Below are 23,206 nucleotides of genomic sequence, written 5' to 3'. Positions count from 1 at the left end.
AACTAATAGTAGGTAAATGTCATTTTAAAGTTGACAGTGACAACTGACAGCTTGACCAATATTGGCCATTGGGCGCTTAACGGATAATGGGATTTTTGTGAAGCGGGTGTTGTAAAAATAAATAAATTCCTAATTTTAGGACAATTTATTCTTTGCATTTCTTATGTAATAAGTATGTTATACGAAAAATGTGTTACTATTTTAAATTAATGAAATGACGTTAAGTTTCAAGTTCATAAATAATGAATTTATAGGCGATAAGTAAATTTTTCAACGTTTAATGATGTATGAAGTTAAAAACCATACATATTTATTATTTAAATAGGTATTGTTATTGATGAATTAAATATGTCGTCTCCAATAAGACGCTTATGCCATTGGGGTCCAATTGCAGTTTTAGGTAAGGAAAGTTTCCTTAATGATTTTTGAAATCATCATAATGTATATTAAAAATATATTTGATATATGTGTTTTATTTAAATATTTTCATAATTGTTGACATACAGGAACTTTCTTTTACTTAGTATATTGAGAAGCTTTCATTAAACATGCTTTGCATTAAGTGTTGGAAACATCAGCTATTGTTTTTGTTACAGTATTCAATATAATATATAGTCTATATTATGTTATAATACTAGTGATGTAAAAAATAAATAAATATGGAACCATTGCATACCTGATAACATTATTTTTAAAATAAAGGTAATACTTTTTAGGTATAATCAAATTGATAACATGGTCAATGGTACATTTGATGGGGATGTGGTGGCCGCCGCACGAAAGTCTCGGTGCTGCCTTACATGCAGCTATGTTCCTAGGTTTAGCTGCTTCCACTCTATACTACTTCTTGCAGGCCTTGCTTGAAGGTCCCGGCTTTGTGCCCTTGGGATGGAAACCAGTAAGTGTATGCTATATTCATAAAAATAACTATGTTAATCCAAAACATTGCTTTAATACAATAACCTTTGCCAAAATATTTAAAAAATACTATTATTTACCTTAAACAAATGTCTCAAATGTTTATTTAAATATCAAAAGAATATACTTTATTCAAGTAGTAACTTTTAGAAGCACTTTAATATCTTTCACTGTACATAAGAACTGAAAAAAATCTCAGTAGTATTTTGATGTTATTATACATTAACATGGCTGTGTTGTGTCAAGAATAAATTGATTCAGCAAAAAATAAAGTGTAAAACTGCAATCATATTTCATGGCTCACAAAATATCGACAGTTTACAATCTGATGAGATAGATTGTAATCAAAAGATGTTTTTAATCTTGTAGTGACATATATAATACTTAAACCACAAGATGTAGTACATTTTAGAGAGAGTTATATATATTATGTGGGTGTCATGACTACTAGTTTTTCTTCTTGAAATTTTATTGAATAACCTAGACATATTATAAAAACGAAATGCTACTGATTGGCCGGGTTCATTATGAAGTCACTTGCTTGTCTAACTATATGTACCACAGATTAAAATACAGGCAAGTGTCATCACCAATCCCATTGCAGCCCCATATTATGCAAGTAGCGTCTTCGCTTGCTATTTAAATATATAATTTTGAATATGAATTTTTTGGCAAATATGTACTAGAAATTATAAAATAAACTTTTACTGGGTAAACCTCTACTGAATACGAGTAATATAAAATGGATTTTAAAAACCAGTCAAATAGCCAATTATTATATAGTGATTAGATGAAATAAAAGGTATGATTGTTCTGTGATTTATTTAAGCATTTGATCGTGTAAAGCATAAAACAATTTCGTACAAGCTTATATTATTGATATCATTGCTTCATACTTGAAATAAATATTTCACCAGGTGTCTGTTAATAGAACAGGGTCTGGATCTGTACTAAGAAAGGTGTTCCACAAGGAACAATTTTGGGTCCTTTTCATTTTTTGTCGTTTATTACCTTTCTTTTAATGGTAAAGTCTTAGGGAAATGTTATTATGATGACGAAATCAATGTATTATCACTGATACAAAATAGGGCTGCAAAAAATAAATTAGTTCTTAATGAGAAAAATCAAAATGCATACTGTTTGCCTTACCAAGCAAATAAAATTTCTAGTTAACTCTAAACATGAATTGACACTACAGTACTTCTAAGATTCACTTTGGACTCAGAATTTAAATAGAATTCTCATTCGTCATCTTTGACACGGATACCTTCTCTGCCGCATACGCTGTTAGAAAAGTTAGATAAGTTACTTCCATAATTATTATTAGATTTCGAGATATGTGCTGGCAATTGCAAATACACAACTCTTTGAATCTTGAAACTATTGCTGTACTCCTGTTAAATTTTAAAAGCTGAATATTACTAGAGAAAAACTTTAAGTATATTTAAAATCTTAAAACAGTAATAGACTTGACTGCCTTGTTGATGTACCGGCTAGCTCAAAAGGTTGACTACTACAATCTCTTGGTTTCAAAGGTCAGGTTGATCCAATTTAAGAAATATTTAAGATTTTATAGTCACGAAATTCTCAGAAATTTCGTTTGAAAAATTTCAAAAGTTAGGTTAGTTTACTCCCATGTCTCGAAGGCACGAAAAGTCGTTGCACCGTACTTTTTGGTTGTATAGTTACTATAAGTGTAAGCATTTGTTTGTGCATCATTATATGTCCCGCGCAGATAGTTTGCCTTTCATGAGAAATGAATCATAGAAATAGGTAGTGATTGCATGAAAAAAATCAAAAGGATTAAGAGCTTAAAGAGGCGGTGACGTCCCTTAAACGTCTTTCTTCACCATAAGAGAGGGATGGAGTTTATTCCACATTGCTTATTCACTTCTGCTGCAATAATCATTTCGACGTGTGACTTTATCGCCAAGAACAATATCAATAAAACAATATACACATTTTTACGTAATTCTCTTTTTCTCTGAACTGGGCTATTTCGAGTTAATTGTAAACTATAAACACCTGTTTATATGTCACTGTTACAGGAAAACGAGGCTGACACGGATTATCTCCAGTATTGTACAGTTTGCAAGGGATACAAAGCGCCAAGGTCACATCACTGCAGGAAATGTAAATTTATTTTAACCACAATATTTGGTTAACTTAAAATTATGATTTATATTACGTAAATATTTTCCTACACTTTTGTTTTAAATATTTTTTTTGTTATTATTTTATTATGTTAATATTTTATTTTATTAGAGACGAGATGGCCCAGCGGTTAGAACGCGTGCATCTCAACCGGTCATTATGGGTTCAAACCCAGGCAAGCGCCACTGAATATTCATGTGCTTAATTTGTGTTTATAATTCATTTCGTTCTCGGCGGTGAAGGAAAACATCGTGTGGAAACCTGCATGTGTTTAATTTCATCGAAATACTGCCACATGTGTATTCCACTAACGCACATTGGAACAGCGTGGTGGAATATGTTTCGATCCCTCTCCTTAACGGAAGAGGAGGCCTTAGCCCAACAGTGGGAAATTTACAGGCTGTTACTTTACTTTTTTTATGTGCAGTTAGTGGATAATTACTAACGTTTGGTTCAAATTTGTTCCAGGTGGTTACTGTATAAAGAAAATGGATCACCACTGCCCTTGGATTAACTGTTGCGTTGGTCACGCAAACCACAGCTACTTCACATTGTTCCTAATATCAGCTGTACTGGGCTGCTTGCATGCTTCGATTGTAAGTCTCTATTACAAGCGGTATAAAAATTGTCATTTTTTATAAAAGATTTTATAGAAGTTTCATTCAACTAATTGAAGTAAAAACTATTATACTAGCCATTTTTAGGGGACCTATCCTTTATAAACTAGTCTAGCTAACATTTTTGAGCAATACTGCCATGTAGGTAATCCAATATTGTCAAATGATCCTGCTAGCTGCCGCCATAAATCAAATTGATAATGGACTGAAAAAACAACAATTAAAATGTCAACCGTAAACATGTTCCAGAAAAGTCCTTTTTCAGTCCTCAGTATACAAGTATTCTTGCTGTTTAAGCTATTTATTAATGGTATAATTCAAAAATTCTCTCTCTCTCTCCTGAAGTGGTTCACAATCAAAACTGATACAAGATTGATCATTTTGCTCGATCCTTCCAATTCGACGATTAAAGTAAGAATGACTTACGCCTAGTATTAATTGTTTACACGCCCCTCCTCCGACTGTAGCAACATCCGGTTTCGATCCATTTAAAAAACAATTTAGTTTAGTCAAAATCGGATGTTGACAATCAACGCAAATTGTGACAACTATTTAAATCGAATTATTTATGCTGATAATACTTTAATACATTAAAACAATAAAATATGATTATATTAAAATAAATATGCTAACAGCTCGGCCATCAGACCTCCGGTACGTCCTCGTACCAACAAATATAAACAATCTAAATTAAATTATATAGGTATATGTAGGTAATACACCATATACAATCATTGGCCCATACCGCGAAGGAGAAGGCCGATCTTTTAGGGTCTCTCTTCGCGTCGAACTCGACTCTGGATGACCAAGGAAAGTCACCTCCATCAATCCCGCGATGTGATACGACGATGCCGGAGGTTAAATTTCGGCAAAGTGCAGTTCGGAAAGCACTTCTTTCCTTGGACATTCACAAGTCGAGTGGACCCGATGGCATCCCTCCAATCGTGCTACGGACATGTGCTCCCGAGTTGGCACCGGTCTTAACGCGTCTTTTCCGGCAATCCTACGCATTAGGCGTCGTCCCGAACTCCTGGAAGACTGCTTTGGTGCATCCGATCCCTAAAAAAGGCAACCGCTCAGATCCGTCCAATTATAGGCCTATAGCCATCACCTCCTTGCTCTCCAAGATAATGGAGTCCCTTATTAACTGCCAGCTCCTGCGGTACCTAGAGGAGAATCAGCTGATTAGTGACCGCCAGTACGGTTTCCGTCGGGGTCGCTCAGCCGGTGATCTTCTAGTTTACCTTACTCACAGGTGGGCTGAAGCAGTTGAGAGCAAGGGGGAGGCATTAGCAGCCAGCTTGGACATAGCGAAGGCCTTCGATCGCGTATGGCACAAAGCGCTTCTTTCGAAGCTTCCTTCTTATGGGCTTCCCGGGAAATTATGCAATTGGATTACCAGCTTTTTGGCAGATCGGAGCATCAAGGTCGTTGTCAATGGTGCATGCTCTGACTTAAAATTCGTCAATGCTGGTGTTCCACAAGGCTGCGTCCTATCACCCACTCTGTTTCTTCTGCATATCAATGATTTGTTGCAAATCGGGAACATTCATTGCTATGCAGACGACAGTACCGTTGACACCTTATACACCGGCCGCGCTAATATTTCTCGGGAAAACGTCGAAGAAAACCGGAACAAACTTGTGTCTGAAATCGAGTCTTCGTTAAACGAAGTCTCGAACTGGGGCCGGCTAAATTTAGTTCATTTCAACCCCAAAAAGACGCAAGTTTGCGCGTTAACCGCTAAAAAAACACCATTTGTCGTATCTCCACGATTTGAGAACATCCCGATAGCCGCTACAGGTAGTATCGGAATACTTGGCGTTGATATTTCGAGCCTCGTTCAGTTCCGCGGTCAATTGGAAGGCAAAGCCAAATTGGCTTCAAAGAAGCTCGGTGTGCTCAGCAAGGCGAGACAGTACTTCACGTCGGCCCATCGCCTAAAACTTTACAAGGCGCAAATTCGGCCTCACATGGAGTACTGCTCTCACCTCTGGGCGGGTGCTCCCCAGTACCAGCTCCTTCCATTTGACCGCATCCAACGTAGAGCGGCTCGAATTATCGACGATCAAGCCCTTTCCGATCTCCTTGATCCTTTGGCTTTGCGTAGAGATGTTGGATCACTCTGCATCTTCTACCGAATTTTTCACGGGGAATGTTCCGAGGAATTGTTCGGATTAATCCCGGCTGCTGAATTTCACCTTCGGACATCTCGTCAAAATTCTAAGTTTCACCCGCACCATCTTGATGTCCGAAAATCCACAACAGCGCGATTTCTTAGACATTTTCTGCCTCGCACAACCACTCTGTGGAACCAGCTGTCGCCGGCGGTTTTTCCGAACCGATACGACATGGGAACCTTTAAGAAAAGAGCCTACTTCTTTCTCAAAGGCCGGCAACGCACCTGCAAGCCCCCTGGTGTTGCAGATGTCCATGGGCGGTGGTAGTCACTTTCCATCAGGTGAGCCTCCTGCTCGTTTGCCAACTATACCATAAAAAAAAAAAAAAAAAAAAAAAAAACATGAATACGTTACCACACAATACCATACAATAACTTCTTCATTTAAGTAGGCGAAATTATGACAAATAGATCTTACTCTTTATATTTCTAACTATCGTCAGTATCACCATCGTCCTCCTCACCATCTGTGGAAGTCTCCAGTTGAGTGCCGAGAGTTAACCAGGGGGACATTCCATCCACCGCTACAACAGTTTCATATCGGCGATTTTCCCCTCCTCGTTATGGGAGTGTCTTCTACGAAAAATCTATCATTTGGCAAAATTTTAGCAATCCTAAAAGGCCCTTGGTATTTAGCCAAAAGTTTTTTGACTCTCCATTGCCACTATTAATGACTCTTTCAACTCTCACCATGTCCCCCACTCCCCTATAATGCGGCGCTGGTTTCCTTTTCTCCATCAAAACAAACTCCATCCTTCATTTCTTGTACTTCTCATGTTTTGCACTTCTTCAGATGACGCGACCACATTCGAATCTTCCAAAACGTCATTTAATATCGATTCGGATATATTCACAACCTTATAAACAAAAAGAAGGTCACAAGGACTTTTCTGCGTTGTCCTACTTACCGTTGTATTAAGTCCCATTTGGATCCCAGGCACGAATTCATCCCATGCTCTTTCATCTCTTCCATGTGAATGTGATTTTGTAGCAAGCGCGTCTAATATTGTCCTATTGTATCCCTCGACTTGGCCACTTGATCTTGGAGCCGCAACGGCGTTTAAAACATGCTTGATCCCAGTACCTTGTATAAATTTCTTAAAGGCCAGACCCGTGTCATGGGTGTCATTAAGCCTAGAAAAAGAGCGATGTTGTTCATAGTCATCTTCTTGCTCCCTCGTCATAAATCTCTCAGATTAGATGCGAGAACTATGCCCGCGTTCAATACCACGTCTGGGGGATTGTCTATATTGGCGATCTCTCAGACGTTGCTCATGCTCTACGTCTGATGGACCACGTTCAACCAAGTACCTCAGGCGTTGCTCATGCTCCCAGCCTGAGGGACTATGTCCGACAAAGTCGTTCGGGCGTTGCTCATGCTCCCTGCCCGAAGGACTACGTCTAACCAAATAGCTTGGGCGTTACTCATGCTCACCGCTCAAGCCACGAGACCTGTGGTATCGATATTTTGGTAACGTCTGGTACCCTTCGCAGTTTTGTCGACTATTTTTCTTTCTTGGACGTGAACTTTTGTTATTATTTTGGTTTTCGTCCATAAGGAAAACGTAAAGTTAAAAGTTTAAAGTGGTAGTGCCACGCTGTATACCTTCGGGTTACAGCCGAATGGGCCGGCACGCCCGGGGAAGTACCACTCTCTCACTTAAAATCGGCGTAAAGTGGTAGCTATGCTACCGCGTTTCGTCCGGTAAGTGAGAGTTCCGGAGGCCCAATCCCCCTCCCCCCCAAAACTTGATGGTTGTGCAGAATTTGGTTAAATTACCCCAGGAGGGTACCATCAGCGACAGCGGTGGAGAATCCCTCTCTGGGCATCCATGCTCAGGACATACACCACCTGAGCAGGGATGCCCAGGCTGCCCTCCGAATTCTGGGGGGGGCAATTTTGCGCTCGCCACTGTTCGGGGCAAGCGGAGCAGGCATCATAAGGCAACCCCTACCACCCTCGCTGTGGACTTCTGCAACATAAGGGGACTCAACTCCAACCTCAACGCCGTTCACTACCATCTGGAAACGGCGAAGCCGGCCTTGCTCTTTCTAACCGAGACCCAGATATCTTCTCCTGCTGATACGACTTTTCTCTCGTACCCTGGGTACAAATTGGAACATTCCTTTATACCACGAGCTGGGGTATGCGTTTACGTCAGAGATGATATCTGCTCTCGACGCCTCGGCAGCCTTGAAGGACAGGACCTATCGATTATCTGGCTGCGTGTAGACTGCGATGACCATCCGCGAATCTATGCGTGCCTTTATAGGTCCCATAGCGGTAATGCCGAAACCGACCGACTGGTTGAGCACGTCCAAATGGCTACAGATTCCGTGCTTCAGCAGATTCCATCCGCAGAGATCATTATTCTGGGTGACTTTAATGCTCACCACGCAGAATGGCTCGGCTCACGCACCACCGATCATGCGGGTAGATCTGTTCTGGACTTCGCTCTAGCATATGATCTGACACAACTGGTCAACTCGCCAACGCGAATACCGGATGTGGAGGATCATACACCTTCCCTGTTGGACCTTCTGCTGACTTCGCATCCGGATGGCTATCAGGTTACCGTCGATCCCCCTCTGGGCTCGTCGGACCACTGTCTCGTCCGGAGTACAGTGCCGGTTGTGCGGTACTCACGGCCTCGCTTTGTTGGGTGCCGCCGAGTATGGCACTACAAGTCAGCAGATTGGGATGGGATGCGGTCTTTTTTTGCATCTTACCCATGGGGGCAGATTTGTTTCTCGCCGGATGATCCGAACGCTGCTGCTGACTCTGTTGCCGATGTGGTGCTTCAGGGTATGGAACTATTCATTCCTTACTCTGCAGTACCCATCGGTGGCAAGTCCCAGCCTTGGTTTGGTCGCTTCTGCAAAACGGCATCACGCCGAAAGTGGGAACGCTATCAAACCTGGGCTAATGCATCTGCGTCTCGTGATGTAAATACCAGCGCATTTAAAAAGGAATACAACTCTGCCTCTAGGTCCCTCAAAAACGTGATTGCTGGGGCGAAGACGGAGTACATTGGCAGAATTGGCGAGAGACTGGTGCGTCTCCCTTCAGGAACACGAGCGTTCTGGTCTCTCGCTAAGGCTGTCTTAGGGAATTTCTGTCAGCCATCTTTTCCATCTCTGCACAGAGACGGTGAGTCATTGGCCCATACCGCGAAAGAGAAAGCTGATCTTTTAGGCTCTCTCTTCGCGTCGAACTCGACTCTGGATGACCAAGGAAAGTCTCCACCAACAATTCCGCGGTGTGATACCACGATGCCGGAGGTTAAATTTCGGCAAAGTGCAGTTCGTAAAGCACTTCTTTCCTTGGACATTCATAAGTCGAGCGGACCCGATGGTATCCCTCCAATCGTGCTACGGACATGTGCTCCCGAGTTGGCACCGGTCTTAACGCGTCTTTTCCGGCAATCCTACACATTAGGCGTCGTCCCGAATTCCTGGAAGACAGCTTTGGTGCATCCGATCCCTAAAAAAGGCAACCGCTCAGACCCGTCCAATTATAGGCCTATAGCCATCACCTCCTTGCTCTCCAAGGTAATGGAGTCCCTTATTAACTGCCAGCTCCTGCGGTACCTAGAGGAGAATCAGCTGATTAGTGACCGCCAGTACGGTTTCCGTCGGGGTCGCTCAGCCGGTGATCTTCTAGTTTACCTTACTCACAGGTGGGCTGAAGCAGTTGAGAGCAAGGGGGAGGCATTAGCAGCCAGCTTGGACATAGCGAAGGCCTTCGATCGTGTATGGCACAAAGCGCTTCTTTCGAAGCTTCCTTCCTATGGGCTTCCCGGGAAATTATGCAATTGGATTACCAGCTTTTTGGCAGATCGGAGCATCAAGGTCGTTGTCGACGGTGCATGCTCTGACTTAAAATTCGTCAATGCTGGTGTTCCACAAGGCTGCGTTCTATCACCCACTCTGTTTCTTCTGCATATCAATGATTTGTTGCAAATCGGGAACATTCATTGCTATGCAGACGACAGTACCGTTGACACCTAATACACCGGCCGCGCTAATATTTCTCGGGAAAACGTCGAAGAGAACCGGAACAAACTTGTGTCTGAAATCGAGTCTTCATTAAACGAAGTCTCGAATTGGGGCCGGCTAAATCTAGTCCATTTCAACCCCAAAAAGACGCAAGTTTGCGCGTTAACCGCTAAAAAAACACCATTTGTCGTATCTCCACGATTTGAGAACATTCCGATAGCCGCTACAGGTAGTATCGGAATACTTAGCGTTGATATTTCGAGCCTCGTTCAGTTCCGCGGTCAATTGGAAGGCAAAGCCAAATTGGCTTCAAAAAAGCTGGGCGTGCTCAGCAAGGCGAGGCAGTATTTCAAGTCGGCCCATCGCTTTAAACTTTACAAGGCGCAAATTCGGCCTCACATGGAGTACTGCTCTCACCTCTGGGCGGGTGCTCCCCAGTACCAGCTCCTTCCATTTGACCGCATCCAACGTAGAGCGGCTCGAGTTATCGACGATCAAGCTCTTTCCGATCTCCTTGATCCTTTGGCTTTGCGTAGAGATGTCGGATCACTCTGCATCTTCTACCGAATTTTCCACGGGGAATGTTCCGAGGAATTGTTCGGATTAATCCCGGCTGCTGAATTTCACCTTCGGACATCTCGCCAAAATTCTAAGTTTCACCCGCACCACCTTGATGTCCGAAAATCCACAACAGCGCGATTTCTCAGACATTTTCTGCCTCGCACAACCACTTTGTGGAACCAGCTTTCGCCGGCGGTTTTTCCGAACCGATACGACATGGGAACCTTCAAGAAAAGAGCGTACTCCTTTTTGAAAGGCCGGCAACGCACCTGCAAGTCCCCTGGTGTTGCAGGTGTCCATGGGCGGTGGTAGTCACTTTCCATCAGGTGAGCCTCCTGCTCGTTTGCCACCTATGCCATAAAAAAAAAAAAAAAAAAAAAACGTAACTTTTGCTCTATGCACGTATCCTTTCACATATGCTCATCGAACGTCTTGGTATGTCAACATCATTCTCTTGCAATAATTTGGTCGCATTGTAAGCGGGCTTTAAGGCCGATTTCGAAATAAAGTAATCTTGTTCAATCCCACTTCTGAGATGTTGGTATAATACAAAAATTCTCCTCACAATCAATACTTTATCTCTCCTGAAGTGGTTCACAATCAAAACTGATACAAGATTGATCATTTTGCTCGATCCTTCCAATTCGACGATTAAAGTAAGAATGACCATTTTTAGGCTTACGCCTAGTATTTAATGTTTACACGCCCCTCCTCCGACTGTAGCAACATCCGGTTTCGATCCATTTAAAAAACAATTTAGTTTAGTCAAACCCGGATGTTGACAATCAACGCAAATTGTAACAACTATTTAAATCGAATTATTTATCATATGAAAATAAATATGCTAACATTATCGTCTATTTTATAGGTGCTGTCCATATGCCTGTACCACGCAATCAACCGCCTGTGGTACATACACCACGGCACGGGCCAGGAGCCGATGATATACCTCACTCTGACCACGTTACTGCTGACTCTGCTGGCCACTGGAATGGCTATAGGCGTCGTCTTGGCTGTCGGGACTCTGCTTTATTTACAGGTATCATTAAAAAATACAATGAGAGAAAGAGACATATGCATATATTGGTACATATATGCTTAAAAAGTTATATTAGTTATTAATTTTTTTTTTTAGTATAATTTCTCTTATAGTAGAATAGTTTAATCTCATTGCGATCTCTAAGTGTCGAGTGTTTTTTTTTTTTTATTTAATTTACAACATCCACAGGCTCGCAAATACCCGTGCCTTTTTTACATTTTATATTAAATTACATTTTGGCGTTTTATATTTTACACTAAACATCAGCAGATCTTCGCTGGAAATCATTCTTGTCGTCTTCTTGGGAGACGTGGCCCACACTGATATATTTTTTTATTTTTTTTTAAATAATATATACATAATCTAAAATAAATAATATATAATAGTCGATTTTTAAATTGAATCAGTTCATCCTTTATCAATCCTGAGGGGGATGGACTTGTGGCGAACGCGACACTTACCAGATCCCTACAACCTATATAACTTATATAAATAAAATATTATACATATAATCATATAATATCTTATATATTTTTCATACATTAAATAATAAAGGTAACATAAATACAAATATTACTATAACATATGTACATATAACTATACTATATATGTATACTATAATACTTATATACTTATATAAATTACATAATAAATACATATTATATATACATGTTATACACAGTATAAATATCTACACTTTAAAAATCATATAAATAATTAAAATATAATATAATAATTTATGTAATGTCGGAAGGCAGTCGCCGCGCGATCGTGTAATAGAAATGTCTTTTCTAAATAAATTACCGTTACTTTGAACAAAGAAACGTATGCGCATCGGTTCGGCCGCCTTCCGTCAAGCAGTCGAATCCTAGATCTCGTACTGAACGCACGTCGCTTATCGCTTAAATTTTGCTACACGATTTTGCACCTTAAGTCTTTGTATTAAGTCATACTTCCTTCTTTCATCTAAACTTACCTTCATATTTCTTTCTTCTCATTTCTATTCTGTGCTGTGCCTGCCTATCTTCGTGTTTATTATTTCTACGAGAAATAAATTAGTAGTGGAAGAAACTTTGTTTTAATCAAACCTCATCTACAACATCATACACAACTCCGCTACATTGGTGACCCCGCTGAAAACAAAGAAGCTGAAAACGAAGAGGATTAATTAACCAACTCAAGTAAGGAACACTAGATTATTTGGTGGAATAAAATGGAACCACAAAATGAAGGTAACTCGAACTTAAATGCCGAGTCACGACGACCATTTACACCTCACGACACGACCGACATATTTCGAGTCGGAGTGCGACCACCACCGTTCTGGGCAGAAGAACCTGCAGTTTGGTTTTCACAACTGGAAGGCAATTTTGTGTTGTCGAGAATCACTGACGACGATACAAAATTTTATTACGTTACTTCGACATTAGAACACCGTTACGCAGCAGAAGTGAAGGATATAATTATTTCACCACCAAAGACAGGGAAGTACGAACGACTTAAAACTGAATTAATCAAGCGTCTGTCAGCCTCGCGCGAGAAAGAGGTAAAACAATTACTTGTTCACGAAGAGTTAGGAGATCGGAGACCATCTCAGTTTCTCCGACACCTGCAAAGATTAGCAGGTCCATCAGTTCCAGACGATTTTATTAAAACTATTTGGATAAGTCGTCTGCCTACTGCTCTTCAACCAATTATTGTGGCTCAGAAAACTTATGACCTTCAAGCTTTGGCTGACTTAGCCGACAGCTTACATGAATTGGTACCGTGCACACCTCAAGTCGCTTCAACATCTGCTCCCCAGTCAACCATTGATTCAATGGCGAAACAAATAGATGAGCTCACAAAGCAAGTAAAAGCTCTGTCTGCTCGCAGTCACAGACCAAGATCGAGATCAAGAAGACGACGTAGCCCGACAGTACAAATGAGATCACAGTCCAACTACAGAAAATTTCCATTATGTTGGTATCACAATAAACACGGAAAGAATGCCAATAAATGTGTGAAGCCATGCGATTTTAAGTCGGAAAACTACCAAGGCAATCGGTAATGGCGACATCCGATAGCCATAACGTATCTGGTCGCCTTTTCGTAACGGATCGAAAATCGAAGATGCAGTTTCTCGTTGATACAGGTAGCGATCTCTGCGTCTTCCCTCGCACAGCACTACGTGAAAGAAGATCTCCGACCAATTACCAACTCTATGCCGCGAATGGGACTTCTATTTCAACATATGGTTTTGCTCACCTCGAGCTGAATCTTGGCCTGCGTCGAGACTACACATGGCGATTTATAGTGGCAGATGTCACTAAGGCTATAATTGGCGTCGACTTCTTGTCATATTATGGTCTTATAGTCGACTGCCGTAACCAGCGTCTCATCGATAGCACCACAACCCTGACGACTTCAGCAGAATCAGTATCATCATCCAGCACGATTTCTTCAGTGAAGACATTGCTCGGTGATTCAAACTACCATATACTGCTACGTCAATTTCCGGAGATCACACGTCCTGCAGGAAACGAGAAGGTTGTTAACCATAACACGGTCCATCATATCAGGACTACACCTGGACCTCCAGTATCTTGCTCGCCACGTCGCTTGGCTCCAGATAAATTGCTCATAGCCAAGGAAGAGTTCGCAGCTATGATTAAAAATGGAACAGCTCGACCATCAGAGAGTCCATGGGCATCACCTTTGCATCTAGCCCCGAAGAAGGAAAGTGGATGGCGTCCATGCGGTGATTATCGGATGCTTAATGCAAGAACAATTCCTGACCGCTATCCGATTCGGAATATTCACGATTTCACGCATAACATATCGGGTTGTCGTGTTTTCTCCAAAATCGACCTCGTGAAAGCATTTAACCAGATTCCAGTATTTTCTGAGGACATTGCAAAGACGGCCATCACAACACCGTTTGGTCTTTATGAGTTCCCATATATGACCTTTGGACTCAGAAACGCCGGCCAGACCTTCCAGCGTTTTGTTGACGAAATGACCAGAGGCTTAGACTTTGTCTACGCATACCTAGACGATTTCCTCATATTTTCCCCTGATGAAGAAACACATCAACATCACTTACGAAGTCTGTTTCATAAGCTTCGGGAGTATGGGATGGTAATAAATGCGTCTAAATGCGTCTTTGGAGTTTCTGAAGTGTCTTTCTTGGGATATACCGTTTCATCAAATGGCATCAAACCATTGGAATCCAAAGTCGAGGCAATTAAAGAATTTCCTGTGCCTAAGACTGTGAGAGAATTAAGAAGATTCTTAGGCATGCTGAATTTTTACCGCAAATTCATCCCAGGTGCCGCGGAAATTCAAGCACCTCTACACTCTCTTCTCACTGATAAGGTCAAAGGCTCACATCCAGTAGACATCACGGGTGAAGTTTTTAAGGCATTCGAAGAATGCAAAAACAGTCTATGCAGCGCAACACTCTTAGCTCATCCAGACTTGAATGCAAAGATCGCGCTCGTAACTGATGCTTCAGACAAAGCAGTAGGAGCTGCTATACACCAATACAAAAATGATGCTTGGCAACCTCTCGGTTTCTTTTCACGGAAACTAAGTCCTTCGCAAAGTAAATACTCTCCGTACGACAGGGAGCTACTTGCGATATACGAGGGAATCCGTTACTTCCGATACATGCTAGAAGCAAGGCATTTTACCGTTTTCACGGATCACAGACCTTTATGTTACGCCTTTACAACAAGAAAGGATAAATGCTCACCACGACAACTTCGCCACCTCGACTATATCGGACAATTTACTACTGATATACGGCATATATCTGGAAAGGACAATGTCGTGGCAGATACATTATCGAGGATTGAAGAACTGACAAAGCCAATAGACTTGACAGAGCTAGCACAGTCACAAGCTGACGATCTTGAGCTGAAACGACTGATAGAAGGAGAATCGTCTCTCAATCTACGTAAGACAATCATTCCTGGAACGCAAATACAGCTGTACTGCGATGACAAAAATCAGACTCTAAGACCCTTTGTCACATCACCGTTTCGCTACAGAGTATTCCAAAGCTTACATTCACTCAGCCATCCTGGCGCCAATGCCACTGCTAAACTTGTAGCTCAGCGTTTCGTATGGCCCGGCGTACGGAAAGATTGCCGTGAATGGACAAAGAAATGTCAAGCCTGTCAGCGAGCGAAGACTACTCGGAACGTTTCAACCAGTCCTGGGAATTTTCAACTTCCACGTGCCAGATTTACCACCGTCCATATCGATCTAATAGGACCACTGCCAATCTCAAACGGCTACAAATACTGTCTTACAGCCGTAGATAGATTCACGAGATGGCCAGAAGCTATTCCTATTATGGACATAACAGCAGAGACAGTAGCTAAGGCCTTGATATCCGGCTGGATAGCACGCTTTGGATGCCCTACCGCTATAATCACTGACAGAGGACGACAATTTGAATCTGCCCTTTTCAAGCACCTCTCTGAAATGGTTGGTTTTGAACACAAGAAAACTACTGCTTATCACCCTGCATGTAATGGCATGGTTGAGAGATTTCACCGCCAATTAAAAGCCGCCATTGTTTGTCATGAAAACTCACATTGGACAGAATCACTTCCATTGGTGTTGCTTGGAATCCGAAATGCAATTAAAGAAGATATTCAAGCATCTTCGGCAGAAATGGTATATGGCGAGACGCTTAGATTACCTGGAGAACTTTTTCAACCATCCACGAATAAGTCTGATGACATAACCGATTTTATGGCACGACTTCGGATTATTGCGAAGAACCTTCAACCGCAACCAGCTTCCAGGCACTGTAAGAAATCTATCTTCATATTCAAAGATCTTGCAACGACTAGTCATGTGTACCTCAGAGAAGATGCTAACAGAGGAGCACTCCAACTGGCTTATACTGGCCCACATGAAGTACTGGCGAGGAACGAAAAAGTCTTCAAAATACTTGTCCGAGGAAAACCTACCTCTGTAACAATAGAAAGACTGAAGCCTGCATACATGCTTACCGACGACGACGATCCAAGGGATATACCTCTTCCTCCTGCTACTCCACCTGAAATAAAAAATCACGATGATAAAATTAAAGATAAGGAAAATAATAACAAAAGGACACGATCGGGCAGAACAGTACACATACCTGATTATTATCGCCCGTAGGACGGTCTCTGGAGGGGAGTGGTGTGGCGAACGCGACACTTACCAGATCCCTACAACCTATATAACTTATATAAATAAAATATTATACATATAATCATATAATATCTTATATATTTTTCATACATTAAATAATAAAGGTAACATAAATACAAATATTACTATAACATATGTACATATAACTATACTATATATGTATACTATAATACTTATATACTTATATAAATTACATAATAAATACATATTATATATACATGTTATACACAGTATAAATATCTACACTTTAAAAATCATATAAATAATTAAAATATAATATAATAATTTATGTAATGTCGGAAGGCAGTCGCCGCGCGATCGTGTAATAGAAATGTCTTTTCTAAATAAATTACCGTTACTTTGAACAAAGAAACGTATGCGCATCGGTTCGGCCGCCTTCCGTCAAGCAGTCGAATCCTAGATCTCGTACTGAACGCACGTCGCTTATCGCTTAAATTTTGCTACACGATTTTGCACCTTAAGTCTTTGTATTAAGTCATACTTCCTTCTTTCATCTAAACTTACCTTCATATTTCTTTCTTCTCATTTCTATTCTGTGCTGTGCCTGCCTATCTTCGTGTTTATTATTTCTACGAGAAATAAATTAGTAGTGGAAGAAACTTTGTTTTAATCAAACCTCATCTACAACATCATACACAACTCCGCTACAGACTTTTATGTAGCGTAGGGGACACTTCTGTGTTTGGATGTATGATGATACTTTATTCATAAGATATTTTCTATTTATTCATCAAATTTATTTACTATGGAAATTATATTTGAAATATTTACGTTTTGTATTTAAATTGAATTTTCACACATATCGCTGACAAAAGTGATTGTGGCGTCGTCCATCTGATTTAAATTGCATGTTATATTAAAACTAACATTTATATCTCAAATAATTATATACTTATTGTAATCACCAGGTGCGGGGCATACTACGGAATCGTACAACAATAGAAGATTGGATTATAGACAAGGCGGTCTGCAGACGAGAGGAACAGGGTCTGCCACCATTCGTGTTTCCCTACGACTTGGGGTGGAAAAAGAATGTGTACCTACTATTCCATGGGGCGCAGTACGATGGCATACGGTGGCCCGTCATCGACGGCTGCGGGGAGTACGACCTGACGGTATGATTTTTGTGACATAAATATTGCCTTTTTCAATTTTTGAACGTTTTCATTCGAATGATTAAAATTACATTTGAAAGTCGAGATGGCCCAGTGGCTAAAACGCGTGCATCTTAACCGATGATTGCGGGTTCAAACCCAGGCAAGCACTGCTGTTTCATGTGCTTAATTTGTCTTTATAATTCATCTCGTGCTCAGCGGTGAAGGAAAACATCGTGAGGAAACCTGTATGTGACAAATTTCATAGAAATTCTGCCACATGTGTATTCCACCAACCCGCCTTGGAACAGCGTGGTGGAATATGTTCCAAACCTTCTCCTCAAAGGGAGAGGAGGCCTTTAGCCCAGCAGTGGGAATTTACAGGCTGTTGTTGTTGTTGTTATTAAAACAAAATACCATTAATATACGGCGTAATGCCCCTGTTGTAAAGTATACATAGTATGTATAATAGTACCTCATTTAATGGCAGAAGAAGAAAAGATTGTGTGTTCGTGGATTTGTTCAAAATGCCTCTGTTGCCAAATTTAAAAAAAAGTATTAAGGAATGCTTGTGTGCAAAAGGTTATACAATTAATGAGTTTATGATCGATAGCACACCTTGGGAATGATACGATCGCCTTCTGGCTATTTCATCTCATATTAAATTGTTTATTTATATAATACATAAGACAAACAAAAAAAATAAAAAAACCCGCTGAGTTTCTTTCGCCGGTTCTTCTCAGGTCAGGGTATTTGCTTTCCGAACAGGTGGTAGTGTTTCAATCGACTATCAATAAGAAAGTGTAATGCTTCTATATTGAATAAAGTTATTTGAGATAAGGCCTCCTCTTCCATTAAGGAGAGAGATTGGAACATATTCCACCATGCTGTTCCAATGCGGGTTGGTGGAATGCACATGTGACAGAATTTCGATGAAATTAGACACATGCAGGTTTGCTCACGATGTTTTCCTTCACCGCCGAGCACGAGATGAATTATAAACACAATTAAGCACATATATATAGCGGTGCTTGTCTGGGTTTGAACCCGCAATCATCGGTTAAGATGCACGCGTTCTAACCACTGGGCCATCTCAGTTCTTGAGTTTTTTTTTTTTAAATATGAGACAACATCACATACATTACTCTGATCCCAATGTAAGTAGCTGAAGCACTTGTGTTATGGAAATCAGTACCACAAACACCCAGACCCAAGACAACATAGAAAACTAATGGTAATCTACATCGACTCGGCCGGGAATCGAACCCGGGACCTCAGTGTGGCGTACCAATGAAAACCGGTGTACACACCACTCGACCATGGAGGTCGTCAAAAGTTTGAGTAACCGCTTAATGGTCGCGTGTGCGCAGATGGAGCAGCGCGCGCAGAAGGCGGACAAGCGGTCGCGCGCGCGCCTGTACACCGCCGTGCGCGCGTACTCGGGGCGCTGGCTGCCGCTCGCCGCCTACCCGCGCGCCGCGCTGGCGCCGCCCTGCACCGACGAGCCGCGCCTGCCGCTGCGCCGCGGACAGGCCCTGCGCGCCACGCGCCAGCGCCGGTAACCCCCCCCCCCCCACTGTGACGCGCCCACACCCTCCCGCCGCGTGGTCCACGTGTAGTACCTGGACCCCCCCCACTGTGACGCGCCCACACCCTCCCGCCGCGTGGTCCACGTGTAGTACCTGGACCCCCCCCACTGTGACGCGCCCACACCCTCCCGCCGCGTGGTCCACGTGTAGTACCTGGACCCCCCCACTGTGACGCGCCCACACCCTCCCGCCGCGTGGTCCACGTGTAGTACCTGGACCCCCCCCACTGTGACGCGCCCACACCCTCCCGCCGCGTGGTCCACGTGTAGTACCTGGACCCCCCCCACTGTGACGCGCCCACACCCTCCCGCCGCGTGGTCCACGTGTAGTACCTGGACCCCCCCCACTGTGACGCGCCCACACCCTCCCGCCGCGTGGTCCACGTGTAGTACCTGGACCCCCCCCACTGTGACGCGCCCACACCCTCCCGCCGCGTGGTCCACGTGTAGTACCTGGACCCCCCCCACTGTGACGCGCCCACACCCTCCCGCCGCGTGGTCCACGTGTAATACTTGGACGCCCCCCCACTGTCACGCGCCCACACCCTCCCGCCGCGTGGTCCACGTGTAATGGTGGCCATACACGTTAGGGTTTGCAGTATGGTTATAACCGCACATTCTTAACCAACATGCAAACCCTAGCATGTATGTTATAAAACTGTACAGTTATCGGTGCATGTACATGCAACCTAACGAATATCAAAAAATATATTTTTTGCCGCTCGGTTATGTTTGCGCGCATAGCCGAGCGTGTGTAGCGCCCGCTCGTGCTTGCATGTGCAGTTTTCTCAGTATCCTATAGCCAGTGGCAGTGGAAGGTCGCGCGCGCTCACCATCACGTTGAAATTCAAAATGGCGAGTCGCAAGCGCAACGCCATACAAGAAGAATTTATTGCTATCTACCAATCCGAACCTTGTCTTTGGCGCGTAAAGTGCAAAGATTATCACGATAGAGACAAAAGATCTTTTCTTCTTTTCCGTTTCTTTATTGCAAGTACTAAGCCAAGTACAGCTATCACATCGTTGTCGTCCATTGTTGGCGATACAGTGCACAGTAAATTAGGTTAGGAAATCGTCCTACAAAACACCGTCACGTAGCTGCAACTATTTATGACAGAGAGTTTCTTGAAAATTGTACATGCATACCCTAACGTGTATGTGCTTTATGACACTAGGGTTTGCATGTCTGTTAAGCATGTACGGTTATAACCATACTGCAAACCCTAACGTGTATGGCCACCATAACGTGTATGGCCACCATAACGTGTATGGCCACCATAACGTGTATGACCACCATAACGTGTATGGCCACCATAACGTGTATGACCACCCTAACGTGTATGGCCACCATAACGTGTATGACCACCCTAACGTGTATGGCCACCCTAACGTGTATGGCCACCATAACACCCGTCCGTATGCTTGCAGGCACTGGCTGTTCGGCGAGAAGCTGTCGGAGGCGGGCGAGGGGGTGCGCGGCGCGCGGGGCTGGTTCCCCCGCGCCGCGGCCACGCCCACCGCCACGCCCCCGCCCACCGCCACGCCCCCCGCGCATAAGCAAAAGCCCGACTAGCTCCCCAGCGCCGGCGGGGGGCTCGTGTGAGCGCCCAGCGGACTGTAAGTTCACGTTTGGTATCAATCGTACAATTTTGTATCCTGCTTTTATAATATTTTGAATTTTTTTTTTCTTTATTCGGACTTAAATGTATAGCAAGGAATACTCATAAGTTATTAGATGAGAGTATAGATGACAGAATTTATTTTGAAATAAAACTAGTTTAAACGGATTTGAATCGCGTATATTAATTATTTTTAACATCCCGACGTTTCGAGCACTTTACAGCGTGTGGTCACGGGTAGACGGCGATTAAAATCCGTTTAAACTAATTTTATTTAAATGTGTAATAATCGCGAAAATTTAAGACAACATCAAAATTTATTTTTATATCATTATATATTTTAGGAAAATTTTGTTTGATTTATTTTAAAGAAAGACAATTTTCTTTCGGTAACCTATTTTCGATGAAAAAAAAGTAATACAAACAGATTTTATATTAGTGACTGTTTTTTTTTTTAAGTACAACTTTATATAAAGTAACTAAAATAATAACTATGGAATATTATAAAAAAAGGTTTTTATGATTATACAAATAAAAAAACAAAAACATAAATTAAATTAAAATTGTTTTGAAAAACAACATTAATGTTTAAGATAATATGTCAATAAAAAAAATGTATACTGATTCATATAATGAATTTGTACATAATTTAAACAAAGAAACTTTAAGAATTAATCTAACTATTTGATACAAAGTTTTGAATAAAGAATATGTGACTTTAGTAGAATTTTCTAGAATAAGTAAAGTGAATACTAATAAATAGAATTGATACTTCAATTCTTGAGGGTTTTATTTGGAAATGTTAAATACGTAAAAAATATGTATGTACATATAATTTTGTTAAAAGGAAATTAATCATTTGAGAATGTCCCATTACGAGGCTAAGACTTTCTGTCGTTTTGCGGAGAAATTTTGGAATTAGTTCCACCATGCTACTCCAATCTCTACCAACAAACGCATATATTACGTTTGCATACGTATATGAAAAAAGAATATAAAGCACCGAAAAAAATATTAACACAAAGCTTTGTGTCTGACAGTTGGTTGAATTAAATCATTATATGATACGATATATTGAGTAGGTATATTTTGTGTTTTTTCATATAGAGATATATTTTTAAAAACCGATTATGGCTCTCAGACAGGGCATTGTTTGTTATGAACATTCTAAATTTAAAATTCCATCGCAGAAAATAACTGTCTTTCTTTCTGACTAATAAATAACATACTATATTGAAAATATACAAAGTGACTTTACATTGAAACAAACCATTGATGTTGCTTTTGAAACAGTAGCGATAAAAGAATAATTATTTAAAATATTTCTAAAATAAAAAAATAAAAATTGTAATAGGGTTTGTAAAATATTAAGCCGTAATGTAAGACCAATGTTTATACTATAGAATGCATAGTGTAAATGATTATGTAAACATGTAACACAATTCAATAGCTATATATTTAATTTATATAAATTATATCTGCTATTTAAGAGCGCTTATGCCAATGTTGCCGTTTTTATAAGACTTTTTACAGAGATTGTAAGCCAAATACTATCATTTACTTAAAAAATTACTCTACAAAAGTTTGGTCTCTTTTTAGTATTGAAAAATTCTGATGACCGAAATTGGACAAATTATTGCATTTTTGCAAGAATTGCTAAATTTCAGTGTCAATCGAAATTATTCTTATTTAAATAAAAAAAGAATGATAACCAGGATAAATGCACAATATTAAGCTACAAACTTCAACAATTGCTATTACTATAAGACGATTATCGAACAAATACTTAAGCAAATAAAAAGTCTTTGACTACTGAAAAATAAATTACGATGAATTATATTTTCGGCAAGTGAAATAAGCGCTCTTGAGGCATCTTATCCAAAAAATAGCGTCACATATTATGTTTAATTTTATTTTGTATGTAGTCTATGCTATTGTATGTATAGTATTTTGATATGTCTACAACCTACCATAGACATCAACAATACTTATGTTATTTATAACAGCATAAAATAAATAAGTTATGTTTGAAACTATCTATAAACTCACGCCGGTTTAACTTGGGTGCAATTTATTAGTGGAAAAATAATATGATATATATAAGCATAATTTATAATTTTATACCCAATGGGGCTTTCTACCAGTGAAAAATTTTTTGGAATCTGATTATTTGTATCGGATATTACTTACATACAAACCCAAATTTTACCTCTTTATAAAATTA

General features: G+C 41.0%; 1 protein-coding gene across 1 annotated transcript; it reads left to right on the top strand.

Moving 5' to 3' along the window:
- Positions 1–43: 43 nt before the first annotated feature.
- LOC124532595 (palmitoyltransferase ZDHHC6-like) lies at positions 44–21,194 on the top strand. The gene is made up of 8 exons (XM_047107575.1): positions 44–400; positions 717–898; positions 2,967–3,051; positions 3,541–3,668; positions 11,297–11,467; positions 17,590–17,796; positions 19,146–19,333; positions 20,792–21,194. The coding sequence occupies exons 1-8, from the start codon at positions 349–351 to the stop codon at positions 20,934–20,936; spliced, it is 1,158 nt and encodes a 385-aa protein (XP_046963531.1). The 5' UTR covers positions 44–348; the 3' UTR covers positions 20,937–21,194.
- Positions 21,195–23,206: the final 2,012 nt, after the last annotated feature.

Source organism: Vanessa cardui, chromosome 9, assembly GCF_905220365.1.
Source record: "Vanessa cardui chromosome 9, ilVanCard2.1, whole genome shotgun sequence".
Taxonomy (NCBI): Eukaryota; Metazoa; Arthropoda; class Insecta; order Lepidoptera; family Nymphalidae; genus Vanessa; species Vanessa cardui.
This window is presented reverse-complemented; position numbering and strand designations above follow the sequence as displayed.

Excerpts from the sequence above, each read along its gene's own strand:
- LOC124532595 (XM_047107575.1), top strand. The coding sequence starts at position 349 with ATGTCGTCTCCAATAAGACGCTTATGCCATTGGGGTCCAATTGCAGTT. Across the intron at positions 401-716 it reads GGGTCCAATTGCAGTTTTAG|GTATAATCAAATTGATAACA; the intron begins GTAAGGAAAGTT and ends AATACTTTTTAG. Across the intron at positions 19,334-20,791 it reads CGCGCCACGCGCCAGCGCCG|GCACTGGCTGTTCGGCGAGA; the intron begins GTAACCCCCCCC and ends GTATGCTTGCAG.